A 23,813-nucleotide genomic window follows, 5' to 3' on the forward strand; every position below is an offset into this window, starting at 1 on the left:
TGAGTTCTGATTAAGGGTGAATCAAACCAGAGAAAAACAGATTGTGTACCATTAAATATATGCTTCCCCAGCAACTTTGTTCTTATTCGATGAGCAAGCATATGGAACTAAAACATGGAGATACTGACAAGTATCTGAACACCATGTGAACATGTGAACCATGTGAACACAATAACACACTAAATGAAATATTGGGTAGGCCTACAGCTCAGAAGAACAATTATTTATTTTTAAACAAGCATGGTATAGTCATGAAAGTGTACTGGTATGTTTGGTTTTATCCTCAAATAGTTTTACTTGCACTTATCTTTATAGGATAGCCTTGAGATGATATGCAGACAGCATATAAACTAAATCAAATTATTGTACCTCATCTAATTTCAGAGATTATCAGGATGTAAGTGTAAATGCTTTGTCATTAATTGTATACTTTTGCAACAGTCAAATATTTTTGCATTATATATGCTATTTGGTTGTTGGAAAATGTATATTATTGCTAAAATCAATCACCTAACAGCTGAGCAATTCCTGCTATAGAAACTGGCAGGATCATTGGGAAAACTACATGGCACAGCTTTTCAATGTTCAAGTCCTATTTGATTCATTGTCCGTCCGTGTGTCCGTCCGTCCGTCCGTGTGTCCGTGAGCAGCTAATCTCCGGCACCGTTAACCCGGTCGATGCCAAATTTTGCACACACACTCCCTGGATGCCAACGATGAACCTCTGCCCCAAAATTTCCAGAACGGCCTGTTATAGCGCCACCAGGAGGCCTTTGTCCAAACATCACGCAAATTGGTACACAGTCTCTCTAGAGCCATTCAACGAAACCGGTCTTTCAGATTTCTCAGACTCCATCCTGATTGGTTAAGATTGGCTTCCAAATCCAGAGTGCTCAGTTTCAAACAAAATGCTGCAAATCATGAACACATTTTTTACTTTTGTTGCCCTTTTATCCAACCACCAGATGAAGGCAAGCTGCAATGTCCTACATTCCTATCCTGGTGGAGACCTGTGCCCAGAAGGGCACTTTTTCTAGTTCATCTTCCAGACCGAACATGCCAGCTGTAACCTTATATTAGTATATGCAGCCTAGATTTACCAACGCCCTAAGAACGGAATGACGATTCTACTGTAATTCAGTCAAACAATAGTATAATCAACAAGAACGACTTAACACACTCCTGATTCCTGAACTTAATTGGCATCAGTTCAAAACATTCTGTTACAGAAAATTCACACTGTGATTATAGGTGTTATCTAATGCATTAACATTTACATAATACATTTTCACAAGTGTTTTTTTTATAATAATAACTCTGTAATATGTTGCAACTTAACTAAGTATTTTTGTTCTATCCACCTCCCAATGTAGAGGCAAGGAGAGCTCAACTTACAACTACCATTAGCACAATTCATATTAAAGATATAGAAAAGGTGAGTAACGTTGGTTTATTAGAGACATACAGAAAAATCTGTATTAAATTCATATAAAGAAAACAGCACTAACTGTGTGTGGCTGTTACCTGTTACGATCCAGTAGAGGGCGCCCTTATGCAACGCAAATGGACGCCAACCAACCTCCATAGCTCTATGAACAGAAGAGGTCCGGCACCGCGATTCGTGATTGGTCAGCATGTGAACGTCATCAGCGCTGTGGAAGCTGATTGGCCCAGACACGCACGCACAGCGCAAGGAAGTTTAGGTTGTCACAGCGTGGACATTCTGATCTCACACAAGTATCTCGGATAGGAAACAAATCAACAAATATCATAATGGTATGTTTTTTTAATGATTTAGAGACACGTTTATAATTACAGGAAAAATGGTTTATCATTAAGTCACCTAGCTGTGTTTCTCTGTATTATAGGCAGCTCTCAAACAGGCTGCGCTACTTGCATGCTAATGCTAATACTAACGAAAATAGCCGATCTACAAGCTCACAACGCTCCGCAGCGCGACGCGTTGTGAGCTTGTAGATCGACTATTTTCGTCCTACGAAGTATGTACGTAGGTCTCAAGTGGATAACTCTCCGTAGCTGTACATGTTTGTAGACTGCAGCTCCAAACATAATAATAATGCGTTAAAACAAATGCTATTTACAAAACATATGACATTGTTTACTGGTAGTTCGCTCATCAATCATTAGCTTTAGCTTCTGTTAGCTGTGTTGTTGGTCAGTCAGAGAACAGAAGCGTGCGTGGAATCAATTTGGATTGATCATTATTGATGATCATGATCAAGACATGATGATGATGGGATACTTAATTAACAGTTTGCAGATTGTACAGAGGTATGTTTACATTGGATAACCCAAAAAGGCATGTTTCCATTGTGGTCCTGGCTGTAATGTGTTTCATTGTTCCACCAGCTTCCCCTGTCTTTGCTGAAGACTGCTCAGAACCACCCCATGGTGAGTAGAACACAGAACTCTCAAATCAATCTTTCATCTTCAAAGTAGCCGCAATTTGCATTTTTTTATATAATGGTCCTGGAATTAATCTAGAGTTTCAATACCCTCCATTCAGCCTAGCCTAAGAATTAGACTCGTAGAGGTACGACTACGAGAGTCTAAATCTTAGGCTACATTCAGCCCATTGATCGTAATAGAATTTCCGATCTGCTTGTATTAAACAACATAAAACTCACCAACATTTCAGCTGTAGGGCAATAACAATAAGCTTCTTGAATTATCATTTTTCAATCTGCAAAGCATTTCTTTCATAAAAGTCCACCGTAGACATGTTATGTAATTCTATGAATATGAACCAACCACGTAGAGTCTGTGGGGGCCACGGGGCTGCAGCCCCCATGAAGACTCCCAGGGCCCCTTTAGGCCCCCATGAAGATTTTCATGGACATTTTATTTTTACATTACGGATTTTCTGGGAATTATTGACCCACTGTCACAGAGCATACTATTTACACATTCGGATTCCGAAAATGTGAACCTCTCCGCCGGCTGTCCAGAGGTGTTAAAAGTGTTGGGTGCGGCCACCAAGTACTCAAATTGAGGATTGATCAAACTCTTCGGCTCTGATATGAACTATTTTTAACCATTTTAGCCCATAGCTAGGGCAAGAGCCTTCTTTAGCATTTGATTGATTGAAGTATTTATTAACAGTTCAGTCTTTGGTATGACCCGGCGGGGGTGATTAAAAGTTAATTAATGTATTTACTTGTGTGTGTGTGTGTGTGTGTGTGTCTGTGTGTGCGTCCAGCTGGTGGAGTTGAAGAATGGAGAGACGTACAACGGTCACCTGGTCAGCTGTGATAACTGGATGAACATCAACCTCAGAGAAGTCATCTGCACCTCCAGAGTAAACATCTCCTTTCACCTCTCAATATGAACTAGATAGAGAAGTCGCCTACACCTCCTTTCACCTCACAATATGGACTCGATACTAGATAGAGACGTAATCTGCATCTCTAGAGTAAACCTCTCCTTTCTCCTCACAATATACAAAAGTGAAAAAGGTGATGTGAAAATAAAGTGACACAGAGTGAGACAGTAATGGCAGATTAGTGTGAGCAACGTGCTTGTGATCAGAAATTCCTTGCCACTTTTGTTTTGCAATGGGACAGGTTGAATCACTTGCGGTGCAGACCTGCAACGGGGCAATTCATGCGGTATTGTTGCGAATCAATGGTCTGACTCTGAATAAATTCTCCATTCATTGTCAATGGCATTTAATGTTTGTTAGGACAAGAATCTACACTATAGCTGATTATAGGAGGGGCTAGCGCCCCTCAAAAATACCTTTTTATAATACAATCTTTCTACCTTTTTTCAACATACCAGATCATGTGTTGTGATGTATAGAATAGGGCAGGCCAAAGTAAATCGTAGTTTGGGTTGACCACCACAGGTGCTCTGACTGCACTCTAGGTGCTGCCACACTATCTAAAGAGCCGTGCACGTTCTCGGCTGTGCGCAGCTTCTTTTTCCGGGTTTTTAGACAGCTGGTGGATGGAAAAGAAATAAGCTCCACTTCCGCGGACGACTCTCCTCCGCGTCAGTCGTCCGCGGAGGTGGAGCTTAATTTCTATCCACCAGCTGTGGGCCGTTTTGCGCTTAGGTGTGGAAACAGTCTCTGTGTGTTGTTTAGGACGGTGATAAGTTCTGGAGGATGCCAGAGTGCTACATCCGAGGCAGCACCATCAAGTACCTGCGAATCCCCGACGAGATCATCGACATGGTCAAAGAGGAGGTGGTCTCCAAGGGGCGTGGCAGAGGAGGGTCCATGCAGCAGAATAAGGGAGGACCGCAGGGCAAGGGGCGAGGGGGCGGAGCCGGCAGAGGTAAGACCAATCGGATGCATTCTGGGGGGCTTGGACTAGGGTTGGGATCCAAAAAAAAATCCTTAGAGATTCCCTCTTAATAGTTTCCCTTTAACGATTCCTATATTTTAGATTTAGTAATGGTTCTCAAAAGTGAGGCCCAGGCACCCTCTGGGTTCCTTGAGGCCGTTACAAATGGACCCGTTCAGGTTCCATTTGTACACTGCTCAAAATAAGGTATGCCAGGTTGAAAGTGGTTCTTAAAAATAATTTACTGGTCAGAAAAGTTATTCAAATTTGAGTCAGGGTATGTTCACACTTGTTCAAAATACTATGTTCAAAACATTGTATCACATTAAAATCTATGAGAAATCTTATACTTTGTATAATAATAGATTATTATATTCATGCTCACAGTGTTGGACCGTGACATGTGATTTTCGAGATCTGCTATTTTGTTTTTGTGAAATGGATTTTTGAAAATGTGTGCCTTTAATGTCATGGCCAAAGTTGGGATGACAGTTGAATGTGCCTAAAACAGGCAGACAGCGTGAACATGTCCTCAAAGGAGTAGTTCACCCAACAAGTGACATCATTTACACACCTCAGGAAGCCTTAGTGACCGGCGGCTTAGGAAATAGGAATGCAACAAAACAACAAAAAATCTCCATAAAATCAAGGCTTCATGGGGTTTGTAATTTGGTTGAATTACTTCTTTAAAACTGTATTGTATGTGTTTTCCTGTGCTGATGTAGGTGTGTTCGTCTCTTGTTGGTGTAGGTGTGTTTGGCAGTTGTGATGGAGGCATGTTGAGCTGTATTTAATGTGCTTCTCTGTTTTGGTGTAGGTCTGTTCGGGGGTCGTGGGAGAGGCATGTCTACCGGGCCTGGGGGAAGAGGAGGAGGAGGAGGAGGAGGAGGATCAGGACAACAACAACAACAACAGCAGCAACAGCAGCAGCAGGACAAGAAATCTGGGAAACCCCCGGGGATGAAGAACCAGCACTGAGACAGCCAGAGAGAGTTTGGGTTTGGGTCGGAGCCTTGGTACTGGCTCATCTTTGCTCTGGGGTTCCCCAGGGCATGATGAACCAGCACTAGAGAGAGAGAGAGGGAGATAGATGGATCAGGGGAGAGAGAAAATGAGTAAGTGGATGAGTGACTGAGTGCATGCAGAGTGAAGGGAGGATCATATGTCGTCACTGTCGGGTGGAAACCTTGCAATGTTCAAAATGTTTACTTTTCAGGTAAAAGAAAAAGTGTGTCAGATGGAGCCAACGTAGGTGTTTAGTTTCGAGCTCTCGTTACTAATTTCACTTTCAAAAGTTTTCAAAAGTAGCTCAAATGGCAGATCTACAGACAAGGTCACAGAAAGGCTATTTTTGACCCTTTGTTCGACGAAGTAGGGCATTCATTTCCGAAAATATTGTAGATACAAGGTTTCTGCCCGAAGACGGCATCGAAGTGTGATTCCATAAACCCTGTGACCCTTGTAATCATGCTATTTTTTTTTTAATTCAGTTTGAAAGCTGTAATTTAAGTTGTCTGTGTAAAGATGTTTCTTTTTGTTTTTTTTAACATTTTCTGTCCATAAGGCTGGTTGCTTTCTGATTAGTTTTACGTTTTCATTGGGCTACTCTGCCCCAACTCATGCATGAATATTTCTGTATAGTAATTTGGTTTGATTCATATGAATATGATGGCAGGTTAATTAAACCCCCATCACGTTGGATTCGTTTTAAGTACTGTAAATGTGAGTACTTTAGTTAAAGGGTTTATACAAAGACACAACCTTTTGAATTCCAACAAATGTCCTTGTTCTCTTGTCTGAAATGGATGAACCATGTGGTTGGTTGGTTTTGTTTTAATTTTGTAACAAGACATGTTTTACGTTATTTACAAGAGAACATAAGAATAAAATGGCTTTTGTTAAAGTGGTTGTTTTGATTGATTGTATACGTTATTAACAGTTTGAAGAAAGAAAGCACAGGAAAGTACAGTTCAATATAATGTCTAGAGGATTTACCAGTAAAATCCAAGAAAACCTATGGCTTCCATTGGGGTCCTTCATATACAATTCATCAGAACACTTAATGACCTATTACAAATATACCGTACTGTGCAAAAATGGCAACATCGGTTAAAAATGTACAGTAAAGGGGACTGACTTTCCTGAGGCCAGTTTTGAGACCACCCGTAGTGCTCTTTGAAAGGTTTTGAAGGAGAGTAAGGAGTCACATTCCTCTGCAACTGTGGTAGGGCAATAAGGGCATTCCACATTTCTGTGGCATAAGAGCAAAACAAATGTACCCCCTTGTTTGAGCCAAATCTGTGTTGGAACGTGATTAGTGGAGCTCCCTCTGGTGTTGTGATTGTGGATGGCGTTGACATTTGGGAAGTTTGACAGGTACATGGGTGTACTGTCTTTGTGGTGTAGCATATAGTGTAGACTGCAGGTCCATTGTAAGGCCAAGCAGCAGCCTGACAAGTTTGTTTTGGGATGTCTGGAGCCTTGTTTGTAGGGCCTTTGCGGTGTCACGTTACTGGTTCATGAGGTTCATGCATAGACTAGTCGAAGAAACCTTGAACATTATGCTCTTTTCTTGTCTTGTGATAACATTGTCACCCACCTTAACTGTTGTCTTGCTGACATGAAACACTGATAATGTTTGTTTTTAGTTTCCTAACTATTTTGAAGGTCAAAGGACTGGTTTCTATTAATTGCTGTTTACAGTTTAATATTATAAAATTACGCAAGTCCAGCCAGACAGACAGTGCACCTACATTTTAGGTATCACTTTTGCAGTTGTAACCAACAGATTATGTCTTAGCCTAAAGATGGTCTAGCAGGTCTACAATAAATGCAGTATTGATACTTTCAAAGTAAAACAAAAAAATGTGAGTATTTATTTTCTTCCAAGGATTGCCTGACAACGTAAAGTAGCCAATCGCAGTGCCGCGGACCCTCCAGACTATGGGACATGATGACGCATGAGCCGGTGTCGCAATCAGCTGCAGCTCTGTGTGTGTGTGTGTGTTGTTGGCCCAGACTAGAGCAGCAGAGCAGAGCGGACGGGCTGCTGCTTGTTGTTTAGGTTCTATGGTTCTGGTAGAATAGAATGCTCCACTTCCCAGGTTCCCCACCCTGCAAAAAGAAAAAAGGTTCTTTGTTCCCCACAACACGAATAACATGGATAACAGCAAAACAACGGTGCTTGTGACAGGTTAGTAACACTCGCTGGGGGTTTTCCTCTTTCAATAATGTCGGCCTGTTAGACGCGTGTCGAAAAAGTTATGTAAAATGTAACCAAAGTTATGTAAAATAGATTGAGGTTATGTAAAATCTATACCAGGAATTATGAAGGATGTTAGTCCTATCTATGTCAAATCATGTAACAGAGTCAACCAGTCAATGACAGCTATAGTGAACGGGTTGTTACTTAGTTTGCTTCTACTTTGCTTATAGTATACTGTTTTAATGTTAGTATTTGTAATGACTGAGTGACACACGGTTAAAATATGTCAATGCATTGAAGTGTTCACCACAATTACCAGTTAAACGTGCCATAATGGTTTAGGCGTACTGTTAACATGCAGACATTTTAGTGTTTTCCCCCCAAAGAGTGCACTTTGTTCTTGACTTTATCAGACCAAAAAGGGGACATTTCAATTTATCGAAAAAACTCACAACATTTCTTATGTCATCAAAATAATATATATATATTTATTATTATTATTATTATTATTTTACCGTTAACGTTAAATAAAATAGCAGTCTTGTTGTTTGTCTCCCAGCCTAGTCAGACACAAAGGCTTGAAGTGCACAGTTAAAGGGCTGATTAAAGATGTGTAGATGGCATGGGAACAGCAGCTTCACAATGGAACGACTAGCTGCCAGCTGTCGCCCCCATGCACCCCCCATCAGACAGACTGATCCCCGACCCCCATGGGACCCCCCCTCCACACACACACACACACACACACACACACACACACACACACACACACACACACACACCAGGAGAAGGCTGTGTGATGGGGGATATTATATTGTCCAAGAAGGTATACTTTTAACTCTTCAAACCCATTAAAGACCTTCTAAATCAGGAGTTTCCACACTTTTAAGATTTCTAAAAGGTAGCAAATGTACAAAGTCACAGCGCTGTGAGCTTTGCATGTCTGCTGTTTTTTAATAGCCAACGCTAAAATATAAAACGACACAGATGATGCTTTCCCGGTTTTAATGGGTTAATTAATCAATGGTCGATCGATAAAGTGAATCAACTATCGATGAATAATTTCGTCGATTAATTTGCATCACTATCTACATTTGTGTTTGATTGCACTCTGAATTAGTAACTAGTACTACTGTTAGTTGCCAATGGTTGGCCCTGTACATTTTCCGCTCTACACCAAATCTCTTAATAGCCGATCTACAAGCTCACAATGCAGTTTGTGTTGCGTGCTTGTAGATGGGCTATTTCCGCCAAAAATGTTCTGCAGAACATAACAGGGACACTAGGCTCAAGTGGTTAATAAGCTTCAGAACATAGCATGTGACACTTCCACGCTGTCATCTTGCTTTGTGAGTACGGCACATGCTCACAGAGGTGCATTTTAACTGACGTCACCTATAACTAAATGCTTTTTTGGGATATCAACAGACTAGCATTGCTACATGACAATGGCAGGGCAGTGTTTCTCAAATTTTGTGCCAGGGACCTTCATAAGAGAAGATGTTTTTGTTATTGTAGATTTGATTTCGTACAGAATTCTAAAACCGTCCATCCATACGGCACAGTAGGTGCAGAGGTGATAACGGGGAAGACGGACAAACCTATGATCTGATCTGATCTAGTCATTTTGTTGGGGACACGGCAAGGACCCCTGGGGGTCCCTGGACCTGGACACAATGTACAATTCCGTGCTCAAATGGACAGACAGACAGACATACACACAAAGCTGCATTGGAGCGGCTGCACCACTCAAAAAAAGAAAAACGGAAGTCGATGATTGGTTAATATTATGGGTTTTGATATATTTTCGGTTAATTGTCCAGCCCTTGTAGATGGACTATTTCTACCGTGTGACTCCAATGTATGACAACAGCTTAAGTGGTTAATTGGCTGAACCACCTTTCGGTACAATGAGTTTCATTCTGGGTATGTTTGAGTTTTGCATTGATTCATGCAACAAACTGGATCATTTAGTTTTGTATCTGTAACAGCACATTTCCTCTGGGGGGGATGCTATGTAATCCTCGCTCTAACTCTGTTATCTTTTTCTTTTTAAACCCAGGTTTTGGGCCTTTTGGAGAGCACAGCATCAATGCTAGCTGGGTGGCAGTGCAGGTATGTACTGTACTTAATGATATTATGTGCAATCACTAGGTGAGTAGTTTTGTCATCAGGTTAGTTTCTTATGGTTGCTATGAAAATAGAACTTGCATTGAAAAATCCTCCTAATCGGAGGGTTAAGGCCTATTCATAGTCTGGTTTTTCGGTGGCGAGGTGACCACCGCTCCTGTGGTGAGCTGACCACCGGAGCTGAAATAACGTTGAGCGGTGGTGAGTAAAAACAGAGAGAAGGGCTGGGGCGGTGGCGGTGGTTTGCTCTTCACCGCAGCTCAGTGACGTCTTGTTGTAGTTCGGTGGTCACCTAACCACCGAAAACCCGGACTATGTATGAGCCTTTAGGGTAATCATTCTGTTGGTATTCGCTCTCATTTTGATCGACCTGCCAGGTATGTGACTGGCACCTGAACATGGGTCCTGCAACTTTGACAGAGATTTGTGACTTTGAGTTTGACTACCGTTTTGCAAAATCTTGCAGCGAAGCAAGGGTGAGGAACAGGGGCGAGGAACGGGGACGGCCACAGGGACGGCCACGTAGCGCTTAGTGGTCTGTCTTTTACTTCACCAGTCTCTCACGGAACTTGGTGCTAAAGTTTGGAAATGGTACCAGGGCTGACACCAAATAATGCTGAGACTTGCGATGGAACATCAGCTTCTCCACGTGACCCTATTGCACAGGTCTTATCTTGAAGGGCAGGGGTCATCAATATGTCCGTACATGGACAAGAAATGTTTTTGTGGCAAAGACCTTGTCTGTAGGCAAATGTTTGATTTCCTTCACATTTTACACAATTTTAGTGTTCTAATTTCCATCATAAGACACAACTACTGAATGTAAAGTCTCCATATATGTATGCCACTGGCTTACTATGACACTATGGCACATTAGTACTAGTGGTCCCCAAATTATGTGTTTGCAAGGACCCCCATAACTCTGAAAGTGTACAAATGGAACCTATGTTACAGATCTGTTATGCTGGTCATTCAGGGCTAGCTCTTTTTGTGTTTCTGGTAATGTTATTGTCCGGGTCATTATGTATGTTTTGTATTGTCGTGGCGACGATTTAATGTTTTACAAAAATGTCCACTACAAGCCAGCATGGTGAGAATCTAGCCTGGCGTTGCGATACTAATAGGGCAATATGCAGTGCACTAGTGCAGGCAGATGAAGTCTGGCTGTGCCAGGCTAGCGAGAACCCCTGCTGAAGGGACAGCATCTTTCTATGGGGACAGTGTTGCTGCTTGGAGCGCACACAAACTCAACAATGTTGCAGGACCCATCCTCGGGTGCTAGTCACACACCTTCCAGACTAGAGCTGTGAATCTTTGGGTGTCCCACGATTCGATTCCGATTCTTGGTGTCACGATTCGATTCAAAATCTGATTTTTCGATTCAAACTCGATTCTCAATCCAAAAACGATTAAAACAAAATACTAAACCTTTTTTTTTCCAGATTCAAAACAATTCTCTATTCAAAATGATTATCGATTCAATACATAGGATTTCATCACAATCTACTCCAGCCAACTGAAGTGACTGTACTTGAAAATTATTGAAGACATGATGTTTACTGTGATTAGGGTAAGGTTACATTTCATATCACAAACACCATGTAGTGAAAACTCCTGTAAATGTAACAAAAAAAAAAAGAAAATCGATTTTTGGAAATTATGAATCGATTTTGAATCGTTCATAACAGGAATCGCGATTCTAATTCGAATCGATTTTTTTGACACCCCTATTCAAGACAGTGTTTGCTGGCAGGTTTCACAAAACAAGAGCGATCACCAATAGAAGCTTATTGGTATTTATTTTGGAACATTTTGGTGGCAAATCATTTATCCGTGTTGCTGAATTCCACAATTGCATGATCCTTACATGTTACACGTCCTTGTAAAGGCAAATGAATCAACAATAACGACAAAGTACATGTTAGAACATGTTATTGAAGGGGATAAATAATCGACTGAACTGAAGTTTCTGAACTTATTTTGAGGATTTTAGATTTGTCTTTCTATAAACCAGCAGCGTAGGTTAGATTTATGAATAATCATGTTTTTCAATCGGGCTATGCGTAACTCTGTCATATTTGAATGATTCTGTGGGCTCAGATATATGGTACTGTAAGGGCTGGTACATCAACCCACTGGGTTCCTTTTCCATCCATTTGTAAACTATTGTTCATGATGCCGATGATGAGCTTCTCTCCCCTGAATGGATGAAATTGGTATGCCACCTGACAATGTACTTTACACTCTACAGTATATACAGAATACAGATAAACAATAAACCTTTTGTTTTAACCAAAAGATTTCACCTACAGTACAGCACCTTTTTAATGGTCCATTTGGCTTCATTTGTACCCTCCCAGGGTTATGTTAGCACTGAGGATTTGTGTGTGTGTGTGGAGCAGGTCCAGAGCGTTGCTGAAGCCCCACACAGGACAGCAGATGAGGAGAATGGTTGTTAATGCCGTCTAGACGGCCCGGAGAAGGATATTAAAAGCAAACAAAAGGCCCCTTTGTGACCGGGGTCACTGACGTGGTCAAAAACACCCCTCTCTTCAATATATGCAGGGCTGTAGCCAGTTGGGGGGGGGGGGGGGGGGTGTGTGTGTGTGTGTGTGTGTGTGTGTGTGTGTGTGTGTGTGTGTGTGTGTGTGTGTGTGTGTGTGTGTGCGTGTGTGTGTGTGACAGACACACCATGATGGTCGCGTCTTGTCTTTGTTGTGCTCACACACTTAATATGGAAACCAAATCCATGTGGTTACATTTGTACACTCACATTTACAAATGGATAAGTTATAGTGGGTGTAAGTGATCCGTTTTGCTTAAGAGTTAAAACTATTCTGAAATGAAGCGGCACATATGAGTAACGGATTATGTACACAAGGTTCTAGCCTGGCATGACCAGACTAATATCACTAGATGCATTCTTTTGCCCCCCACACTGGCAGATTTGTCTGGTTTTCAGGCTAACAAGGTGCATTCATAGAATTGCAACAGATATATATAGAACATTGTGCGTATAGTACCAGTGTGACATAATTTAGCAACATACATCAGACAGTCACGGTTCCAGACAGTGCAGCAGCAACAGAGCACCCCTGCACCCCTGCCACCGCTGGTGGCCGAACGGTTTGCGGAGTGGTCTTGATATCGGAAGGTCGCTAGTTCGTATCCCCGGACCGGCACGTTAAAATTACCACCGCTGAAGTGCCCTTGGACAAGGCATTGAACCCCCTACCATGAAATGTTCTATGAGCAGGGCCTGGCTGTAAACAAGTTATTGAGCTTAGTCCAGTTACCCTGGGTAAACATGGTACCTTTCCTGTCTTATACACACACAGTGTTGTCAGGACAGCCTGGTGAAGGACGGTGCTCAGCATTTGTTCAACAGTCTGATCTGGTAGCCAGGTGGAAACGGCTTTAGATATCACGGTAGAGCTTGCCTGGTGATGCCCACAGTAATGGTAGCCGTGTGAAGGCCTATATCTCGTCTGTGTCCGAGCATAGGCATGGTAACGCCCCGCCTGCCTCTGATTGGCCTACCGACACTGCCCATCTTGACTGTCCTCTGAGGTGGATATAGCTATGCTGGATAGTCTTTTCCCACTACTCCGTGGTGGGAAATAAATTAATAATAGTAGCCTACGGTATGATACAAGAGAACTGTAACTTTAATTTTTTGTAGAAGAGGTAAACTAATATTGTTTATGCCGTTTGCTTTGATGGAATAATTGATTGAACATGTGTGATCTAATGCTAAATAAAGTATTTGTGTTAATTATTGTGTAATTTATTTGTATACAGTGAAAACTTGAAACATTGTTGTACTGTAAAAAGGTCTCCTTTTCCTTCATCTGTAATTTCTGTATCCTTTTTAGTATAATAGTATTAGTTTACTATAATTAGAAAATTAGATAATACACGATAATCAACACTAACACTTTATTTAGAACACACCCAAAACGAATCATATAGCACACCGTACGTGTTCAATCAATTATTCAATCAAAGCAAACAATATTAGTTTGCCTCTTCTACAAAAAAGTTAGTTACAAGGCTGCATTCTGTCGTGCGTGCCAAGCTGTCATTCTCTTGTATTATTTCTCACCACGGACTCAGTAACCTCACATCTCGGAGGACAGTCCAGACCTGGTCAAGACGGGCAGTGTCGGTAGGCCAATCAGAAGCAGGCGGGTCGTTACCATGCCTATGCTCGGACACAAACGAGATATACGCCGTGTGAAGGGATAGTGTCTGGGCTGGTGAGTGTCTCGTTTACCTTTACTACACACGCCACTTTCTTGTGTGTATAATTTCCTCAGACAATGTGCCGGGCAATTACTCTGTAGGGTTTTCCTGGTGGTGATGCAGCCCGACAGGATGTTCTCTATGTCAAGGGCTGCAGAAAAGCATTCATCAACGCGTCATGTTAACATGTGGGCTTGCATCCATAAGCAGCATAATTAATATCCATGTATCTTCTTGTCTTGTAGGAACTGAAGAAGCTGGGTCTGGGTCATGAGGTGGACCTACACGTGTATGAAGTGCCTGTTGAGTATCAGGCCGTACAGAGTTTGCTTCCATCGCTATGGAAACGATATCACCCGCAGGTACGTACGTACTGTAGAGTGGTGGTGAGGGTTCATTGAGAAGGCTCCAGGGGTCCCCAGCTAAATAATTGCATAATTGTGACTGTTACAGGCATGCAGGGACAGCATTTTATAAGGGGTCCATGACCTAATGCATAACAAACTGGGGGTCCAGTTTCAACTGGGGTTGAAATTAAAACGTTTGAAAAGCAATCAGTGATTCTCAAAGTCGTGTGTGTGTGTTTGTGTGTGTGTACAACCAGTTGGTAGTTCACGTGGGCGTGTCGGGCATGGCGACCACCGTCACGCTGGAGAAGTGCGGCCGTAACCACGGCTACAAGGGCCTGGACAACAGCCGCTTCTGTCCGGACTCGCAGTGTTGCATTGTGGGAGGCCCAGACTGCATAGACTCCGTCATTGACATGGAGTTGGTGTGCGAGAGAGTCTCCGCCTCCAGCGGCCTGGGCGTGGCCGTGTCCGTCTCCAAAGACGCTGGAAGGTGAGGTGTTTGTAAAGCAGCTCGTGGACCATTGCATGCCTACACGCTCTGGTTTTGGCATCTCTTTGAATGCCGTTTCTTATGCGTTGTGTCCGATCTCCTCCAGATACCTGTGTGACTTCACCTACTACACCTCTCTGTACCTGAGCCACGGTCGCTCCGCCTTTGTCCACGTGCCTCCCGTTGGGAAGCCGTACAGCGCGGAGGACCTGGGCAGAGCCCTGCAGGCCATCGTCCAGGAGATGTTGGATCTTCCGGACCGGGCCGAGGAGAAGATGCACTGCCGCTAAGCTAAAGTGACCTCTTTTTGCTGAATTTATACTTGGTGCGACGGTGTCGTATGACTACGTATAAATCGGGCCTTATACACCGATGCAGCCTATTGAACCCCTGACACGAGAAAGAAATTGCACTTAACCACAAGTAGCCAAACATTTTATTATGATTATTATTATATTCTGCTGGGGTACAGCAGTGATTCTCTTTCAAGCCTTTTGGTTTAGTTTTTTTCCCCCCAAAACCAGGGACCCCCGTTTAGAATCTTCTTGTTTCACTTTGGGTCCAAATAGTTAATTCTACCATAGTGCTGTACTCGGGTCAGTTCTGGTTTTTATCTCCCTACTCCCTGTAGTGAAAACATGCAATGACACGGCAGTGACAGCACTGACAGCAGTTGTGGTGCGTCAGGTTTTATGTGACGATTTTGTTCCACCTCCAAAGGAACCTGAAAATGTGTGAACTACAAACTAGAAATACGGGAAAAGCTAGATGGCAAGAGTGCTACTGTCATAGTTCACACATGTCTAGCACATAGATCAGAAATGTGGTGGTACTGTAACTACTGTACTGTATGCAATCTGCTCCCCCCAAATGTGACTCCTATTAATGCACCTTATAGGGTTAGGGATAGTGAATTTGTTATAGAAGTTACCTTTGGGGCAACTGTTGAATGTGCTTCACATTATTTGAGTCAGTGCTGTTCATGTTTACTTCCCGTTTCATTGTGTGACCGGAGGTACAGTTGACACGTCGGGATGTCTGTGTTCAAACGTGTTGTGCTGTAAGACTGTTTTACCTTATTGTGTATCCATGTAGAAATGTTAGTGGCTCATTGTGATTGGCTTAGCTCCTCATTCATTTGATTTCCCTCAACTTCAGTTTTCCATCCAGTGAGTTTTCCAAATTTGAAGCTGAACTGTTTTTTCTTTTTTTTTAATCATTTTTCTTTATAAGAAGTTGTCATTTTGCCTGCTTATACGAAGGTTATTTAATCGGGGAACGGGTTGGTTCCTGTTCATACCCCACCCCCAGCTTGCTGGCCCATTTCTGACAGACAAACCTTTTGACTAAATCTACACCGCTGAGATCTGGCCTTGGGCTGTGCAATTTTATTATACAGATCTCTTGTTGATTTAGGACGTCGACGACATTAAAACTGCAATACTTTGGCAACAATACGATGTGATTTTTGTCAATTGTTTAGACCTAAATTTCGCTCCCCTTTAAAGCTTTATCCGGTTCTCTTTATTCAATCAGACCTAGCTGCTTATTTTATCTGAAAGTTTGATTTGATAAAGTTGGACTCCCAGATTGTCAGTCTAGTCCGATTTGGGCCATTTTATTTTTAACTTCTGTAGCACTTTGTTCCGTTTAATTTCCTGTATTACGGAAAAGGCTTTTTGTCGAGTTTGTGTAAAATGCTTTTCATTTTCAGTCACTTTAACTTCTGTAGCCTGGCAGACACGCTTACATAGGTCCTTTGCTCCTTTTTATTGATGGCTTTGTCCTCACTGTTATGTTTTTACAGGTGATGGTGTTGTCCTCACTGTTATGTTTTTACAGGTGAATTGTGCTTTGTTTGTCTGAGGTTGGACTTCTCCTGAACACGACAGACCTCTCAGGTTTAAAAGTCATATTGTTGTGGCGTCTTTCATTGGATCAATTCTTTAATTTTCACAATGTACATAATGACTCGTTAGTCTTAGCAACCTAAACACTGTGTGCTTTAGTGTCAACGGTAGTCGAAGACTTCAGTGAGTTTTACCGTAGAATTGCTTATTTTGTTAACTGCTGTATAGGCGAAGGTTACACTATACTTTGAAGAACATTCAATTCAAGTCAATGTGTCATGTCAAGCTTGATTTACAGTTTCTGTCCTCCAGTAATGAGCCTAACTTATACTCTGTAGCACTACGGTGTTGTGCTCGTCGAAAAATAAGATCAAGTGCTTTGCGATAGTTTTTGAAGCACTGCGCTGTGGATCCTCCTTGGTCCTAGAGGTCATTTATTCTGTTAGTGGGTTATGTTCTAAGGTTCATGTTCTAAAACTGTCTTAAGGAATTATAGATATAATTGGGTAGGTTTAACCAGTTAGGCCCTAATATACCTCATTGTACGACACATACGACCAAAATAGGGATGCCAGGGTTAAGGTGGTTTGGAAACCTATTATTCTCATTGTGCATGGCATTGTGAAAACAGATTATTATTATAGCAAAGTATGTGAAAGGGTTGTGATGTGGACTGACCCTTAAAAATGTCTCGAATGAATCACCTGAAAGTGAAAGATGTATGAAGTTTAATACATCGGAGATGACTTTCTCTTCCGTTGGTGCCTTTCTGTTGCTCATGAAGTGGTAAGAAGGCCTTAAATAGAATAATACAATAGTTTGTACATATCAGCGCTGTCGGGGAGAAACCTACACATTGTTTGATTTTTCATAAATGTCCTATTTCATGCTTGATAGTGTCGCATGAAGTGTTTTTTGGCAACTTTTTAAAAATGTTGAATATATTCACTTAACCCATTTTGGCTTGACCTCAATTTTAAAAACAACCTTGTTTTCTGAAATAAATATTTTCACGATTTTTCAAAAATAGCAGACCTAAAAGCTCGGTTCCGCACTATGAGCTTGTAGATCTGCTATTTTTCAATAGCTAAATTATAACATGTTTAAAACACCAAAAGGGGTTCCCGCCCAAAATGGGTTAAACAAGGATGTTCATCCAAAAAAATATTTTCTGTCAATTAGGAACTCCATGAATGAACGCCTTGATTGAATTCACGGAGATATTTTTGGTTTTGTTGCATTCCTGAACCAATCATTTGATGACCGGCAGAGTGTCTACCGGAAACTCTGCCGGACATCAAATGATTGGCTCAGGAATGTGACACAAACTTCTCTGAACTTCTATGAATTCAAGGCTTAATGGGGGATGTAAAACTACTCATTTGAAGTGTTTATCCAGTGAAAACTATGAACAAGTAAAGAGCTTGTTATAATATATTGGTTCCATTGGACACAGGTTCTTTTTTTTCTCTTTCATTTCCTTAAAGGTTTTACTGTAGTGTAGATTTACACGTTTTCCTCCCGACAGCGAGAATATATTAATTTACTTATGGCCCCCCATGTCCACTCAAGTGTAGCTACCTCTTAAATACTGATTATCCATGTGTATTCAATTGTATGACACTGTATTGCTTTTGGATTTTTTTTTATTCAGTCGGGGGATATTCTCTTAAAGATATTGTCCTGCTTCTGAAAATTAACAGCATGGTTATGAAAGGCGAGAGTGAATTGGCTTTGTGTGTAACATTCTAAATAAAACTAAGTAATTCTTTTATTGCATTTAATTATTTTTACCCTGGCAGCTATCTAATCCTGCCACATTTTCATTTGTGTGAAAAACATAGCTTAAAAGTAGCTAGTTCACACAAATGACTTATTTTACTTTTTACACCCCCCATGAAATTAAATTCATTTATTTTTTCGCATGGAACGAAACGGACCCCCACGGGTCCATTTGGTTCCATTTGTACACTCAGTTAAATTAACATTGATTTTACAATAAAAAATGTGGGTTCCAGACTCCCAGAGATAGAAATGCCATTAAATGGGGGTCCTTGAAATTAAATGGGTTGAGAATCTGCTAGAGCCGTAAAAATCTTATGGGGGTCCCTGGCATCTCTTCAAATGGGGGTCCGCGGGCTAATTAGTGTCAACTTGGGGGTCCTTGATATGAAAGTTTGGGAGCCACTGATGTAGAACAAAAGTCATCTTTGAGTCTCTTCCCGGACCCCACTTTGAGAACCTATTGGTTCTCAAAGTGGGGTCCGGGAAGAGACTCAAAGATGACTTGTTCTACATCAGTGGTACAATGAATAATAGTGCGTGATAACATTTATTAAATACAGAATTGATTGAAATTTGTATTCACAGTATGCACTACCATTTTTTTACATCAGGGTCCACAGTTTTATTAATGAGAATTCTCATTGAGATGAATGAGAATTGGAAGAGACAGAGAGACAGAGCTGAATAGAGTAAAAAAAAATCAGACCAGTCTTAAGTGAGTGGTGCTGTACAAGCCCTCCTCCCTGGCCTGTGTGTGTCTGTGCGTTATAGGCTGTGCAACAGTGACACTTGGTGGTGAACAAACGCTATTTGTGCTCAGACCCAGGGACACAGCCACACAGCTATTTATAAGAGTGGTTCAAAAGTAGTGGGAGAAACTAAATTGTCTCAGTGTCCGAACCAATCAGCTTCCACAGGCTAGCGATAATGAGGTTGACATTTGGACTGATCACAAGTCACAAGTCGATCTACTGTGACAAGACTTCTCTTGACTTCTTTGTAGGTTGGCATTCATATGTGTTACATTGACTCCATCTACTGGATGGCACACAGCTTCACATCCAAAGTGATTCCATTCACCAAACCATTGAACTTACATTTTTTATGATCAGTACTTTATTTAGATATTTTACAAATACAGAAAACGGAAAAAACAAACACAAGCAACAACAACAGAATATGTATGCATGGACATTATGTATGAACACAGACATAATATAAAACAAGGATAGACAAGATAAACAAATAAAAATAAATCAAATAGTAAAACTACTTTTATACTTGGCGTTTAACAATTAAACCCCAACATTCCTATTCTGGGGGGGAACATTCACCACAAATAGCAGATCTACAAGCTCACAACGTGTCAGGTTTTGGTGAAGAGACTTTGTACTGTAGGCTGAAAAAGAACACAGTACAGTTTAACTCAGGTCCATTTTACCAAGTCTAGACTAGACGGTCTAAGTGATTGGCACCCTAGGGTGCCACATCACCCACATAGAGAAGCTTTGAATGTATAAGACCACAGACCTACCATTTGATACAATGTTTATCCCAGGGACCCCAATCTATACTGTAAAATCCTCAGTATTGTATTTGAACTCTGAGAATATACAAATGGACCCATAGCTGTCACACACACACACACACACACACACAGAACAGTGGAAACAAATATAGGTCATTGTACCAAGTGGAAAGTCACTGTACATGCTGAGCACTAAATAAAGTCAAGGTCTACCTGAGAGTTCTGCCTTTGATAAGAATTAACTGGCAACACTGAACAGAGTAGCTGTGAATATATTTAGTGATCCGTCAACCGCTTGCCTGATTCCATGTGAATGCAACATATGGCATCGCTGTCAGGATGGAAACCTTGCATGTCCAAAACCGCCGTCAACTTTTCTCAGGGAATGTAAAAGTAGATTTTATTAAAACAGACAGTTACAGAATGTTTCTAAAATTAAACAACGTTTTGTGAGTTTGTAGATCTGGGATTATGTGTGCAACACACTTGTGATGAAGCAGTACATTAATCTACACAAAGAAAACCCTAAAACAAAAACAAAACAAAAACATGTTGAATATGAACTTGGTCTTACAATGTTTCTGCCTGACAGCAGAGATATGCTGTTATAGGAAGTATTCAAACAGAACTGTCATTACCGGTTCAGCAGATGCAATATGGAATGTCATCTTTGGCTATTATGAGGTTATAAATCCAATGCAAACTCATTATATCAACAAGGTCACAGACATGCGTGTCAGCAAAATGTTAGTCTAGTCTACTCTACACAGTTTTAAGAGTCTTAAGATGTTTAATTTCCTCCTTGTAATGGCTTAAAAATAGAGTGCTGTGATTTTTGTACTTTTTGTATACGTCTATATGGAGTTACTCCAATAGACCCAGGTGTGGTTATAATTTTTAAATGTCTTCGTGTATTTTTTGGTTTCTTCCTAAAATCTTTGAGTCAAAAAGGCCCAAGCCTGAGGAAGGTCGCAAGACCGAAACGTTGCTGGCCGAGTATATTGTCGGTGGCATAATGCTCAAATTGCAAATGCTCCATACTCAAACATTGAGTAGGGCCCACGGGTTGGATAGTTTGTAGCCCTCTAGTAGTCACGCTCCAGACTTCATGAAGAGACACAGCAAGACCAAGCAGGTAGAACCCTCCTCACCTCAGCTGAGTGAGGAAGAGGAGGAGGAGATAAGCGCATCCACACGAGAGAGTGTTAAAATGTTGTTGAGTATGGAAGAGTCCCAGGGGCGGTCTCAACATAGCTGTAATGTAATATTAGGGAAACATGCAAATAATTGCATGAGAGAAACGTTGCTGGCTCTGGGTCCGGTTTGAGTCAAAAAGGCCCAATCGAAATGCACGTTACGTTAATGACATTACAAAATCATCCCCTTATTCCCTAACCTCTCCCCATTTATCATACAACAACAGCTGTGGGTGCAAGTTCAGTTCACCACTCACCTGAAAAGCAGGCATACTTAATGAACTGGTTGATGTGGCCACATAAAAACATAATTATAACACTTCTGTACACTATTATTATATATATTTATATTATTATTAATACAATGTTTTTTTAGGGGGGGGGGGGGTGCACTCAATCTTTAAATAAAACAATTTTTCATGCCCGTCTTCAGGTGAGGGAGTCAGGAGAGCAGTGTGAGATCGAGGGCTGGCCATCCCAGCCAGCCACTTGAGGTGCCTCCCAACCAGAACCAGAAGACCTCTATAAGTAATATCACTTACTTTTACAGTCAGGCACTATTATCAGAAAAATATACGGTATCCAATCTGGGAATAAATTCCATGAATCCTTACCAAGAAATGTCTTCACCAATATGTGAAGACACCCCACCCCCCCTGAACCTGCAGGATCCCACAATGTGGCTGCAGACCTGACCGATGGTGCTCGGCACAACTTCCAGATGGAGTGCCTGAAGGCAGAGCAGTTCTGCCGAAGCCCCAAGTATCTGCAGTCTCTGGAGAGGAAGTCATGGCTGGCCAACCTCCTCAGCGTGGATGCAGAGGAGTCCAGAAACAAGGAGCGGGTTGTCATTGAACCGTACATGATTCACACAAGAGCCCGTTCCAGTGCTTACTGGTTGCCCATCCAATAGTAGAGACCAACGCAGGCACGGGTTCTTAATAGTTTCTCCCCAGAAGAAAGCCATCCCGAAGCCCAACGGGCTTCAAGGGATGAAATGAGCTTGCCAAACAAGCTCGTTTTGAGTAAGCTGAGAACCAAGAGAACCCATCTCTGCCAGATGATGATGTGGAGAAATGCCTTCGGAGAACGGCGACGTTGCTGGTGACCAGGAACTCCTGAACAAATCAGATTACACACCGTGACAAAATGAACACACGCTCTACCAAGAAAAGTCAGCCAGATCCGCTGCAGCCAGATCCGGAAAGTCAGCCAGATCCGCTGCAGCCAAAAAAAAGGAAGCCCGTACAACAAGCCAGATCCTTGGACGGGAAGTTTTGAAAAGTGAGTCCTGACACTGCAGTGATCGAGGAGAAGGACGGCATCATCAGAAAACTACAGAGTCAGCTCAGTCACAGGTCTGGTTGTTGCTGCGGTGCTTGGAGGCGGAGAACCATCCACCTTCTACCTGCCCACCTCGTCACCGTGAGCCTATCGACGATCAGAGGGCCAGCCTGTGGAAGACTACTTAACCGTGTGCTCAGTGGCATTGTGACTCAGTCTGTGAATGTGATACCGAGCGCACATTGTCCACCAGACTCCAGAGGAGCTGTGAAACTCAAACTGTGTACAAGCATACCAGGGTCTTTACGTGTGTGAAGCGCCCTGCATATTTATATGGTCTATCTAGGAGGGTACAAATAATTATAGTATATAATATATAATTTATACGGAGTATGGGAGCGTACTTTTTGTAACTTTGGTTAGGCAGTAGTTAGATTAGGGAGTTTAGATAGATTCAATCCTTTGTAACTCTTTTCCTTTTGATAGTTAGATTTAGATAAGAGGGTTCATTTGGCATTTAGAGTAGGGATAGTTATTTTCGCTTGTTTCTTTGTGTTGCCCCATATAGCCGGTTTTGTGTTGTATTGTATTGATTGTGTCGTTTATTGTATATACCTCATCATAATACTGTGAAATAAATAACAGTTCATTGGCCAGCCGTGTTGCATCCTTTTATATACCCCCTAGACTTGTAAGGGAATGTAACAGTTGGGAGGACAGGCAGGAGGGCTATACCGGATTTGCCTACAGCTGGTGAGACTCGGGAGAGGCCGTCATCGCTCCACCTGTGAGGCCCAGGAGAGGTGAGAGGAAGAGGAAGTGGGAAGTCCTCCCGAGTCCAGTGCCTCCTGAATCTGCCGAGGTCTGCAGGACAAACCTCATCGGCCGCTAAGAAACGCAAACCGTTCAGATTCCAGAGGCCGTTCAGAATCAAGACACGCGAGGAGGCTGCCGTCGCCCCAGTTGCATGGAAGCGTGGAAGGAGGAAGGCAAGGGGAGAAGTCGAGGGTCCCGTGTCTCGGGTCCAGGACAAGCCGCTCGTCGCCACAGAGAAGCCCAAACCCAATATAGTCCATGTATCGTATCTGTTAAAATGTATCATTACACCCCTAATATCTATGATATGTATACGTATTATAGTGGAATATAGCTTTATTACTTATTTAGTATATAACTAAAATATGTTGAAGAAAATCTATACTGCTCAACAGAACTAGGGAATATGCTCAGATGGCAGAGCAAAGAAACTTAAACACCGCAACCTAAAAGGACACAAATGGAGTTCCACGACAACAACGACAATGATGCACAGAAACAAATTTCCCCCATTCCTTCTTCTGTAAGCCTGTGATGTGACAATATTCACTAGACTATAGGGAATATGCTCAGATGGCAGATGGCTCAACATCTTTGTCAGCAAACCAAACTGTCTAATGTTAG

General features: G+C 41.9%; 2 protein-coding genes across 2 annotated transcripts; both read left to right on the plus strand.

Annotated features, from left to right (window-relative positions):
• Positions 1 to 1,685: 1,685 nt before the first annotated feature.
• Positions 1,686 to 6,213, plus strand: lsm4 (LSM4 homolog, U6 small nuclear RNA and mRNA degradation associated). Its single transcript, XM_083766613.1, has 5 exons — positions 1,686 to 1,776; positions 2,371 to 2,412; positions 3,221 to 3,319; positions 4,109 to 4,301; positions 5,128 to 6,213. The coding sequence occupies exons 1-5, from the start codon at positions 1,774 to 1,776 to the stop codon at positions 5,286 to 5,288; spliced, it is 498 nt and encodes a 165-aa protein (XP_083622739.1). The 5' UTR covers positions 1,686 to 1,773; the 3' UTR covers positions 5,289 to 6,213.
• A 1,125-nt stretch (positions 6,214 to 7,338) lies between these two features.
• Positions 7,339 to 18,354, plus strand: LOC310859827 (pyroglutamyl-peptidase 1-like). Its single transcript, XM_083766587.1, has 5 exons — positions 7,339 to 7,503; positions 9,578 to 9,630; positions 14,136 to 14,252; positions 14,495 to 14,730; positions 14,837 to 18,354. Exons 1-5 carry the CDS (start codon positions 7,470 to 7,472, stop codon positions 15,018 to 15,020), a joined length of 624 nt encoding a protein of 207 aa, XP_083622713.1. The 5' UTR covers positions 7,339 to 7,469; the 3' UTR covers positions 15,021 to 18,354.
• Positions 18,355 to 23,813: the final 5,459 nt, after the last annotated feature.

The sequence above is a fragment of the Protomyctophum parallelum genome, assembly GCF_964188405.1.
Source record: "Protomyctophum parallelum genome assembly, chromosome: 6".
Classification (NCBI taxonomy): domain Eukaryota; kingdom Metazoa; phylum Chordata; class Actinopteri; order Myctophiformes; family Myctophidae; genus Protomyctophum; species Protomyctophum parallelum.

Coding starts and splice junctions, on each gene's coding strand:
- LOC310859827 (XM_083766587.1), top strand. CDS start 7,470: ATGGATAACAGCAAAACAACGGTGCTTGTGACAG. Junction 9,631..14,135: donor CTAGCTGGGTGGCAGTGCAG/GTATGTACTGTA, acceptor CTTGTCTTGTAG/GAACTGAAGAAGCTGGGTCT. Junction 14,253..14,494: donor GGAAACGATATCACCCGCAG/GTACGTACGTAC, acceptor GTGTACAACCAG/TTGGTAGTTCACGTGGGCGT.
- lsm4 (XM_083766613.1), top strand. Junction 2,413..3,220: donor CTGCTCAGAACCACCCCATG/GTGAGTAGAACA, acceptor GTGTGCGTCCAG/CTGGTGGAGTTGAAGAATGG. Junction 3,320..4,108: donor AAGTCATCTGCACCTCCAGA/GTAAACATCTCC, acceptor TGTGTTGTTTAG/GACGGTGATAAGTTCTGGAG.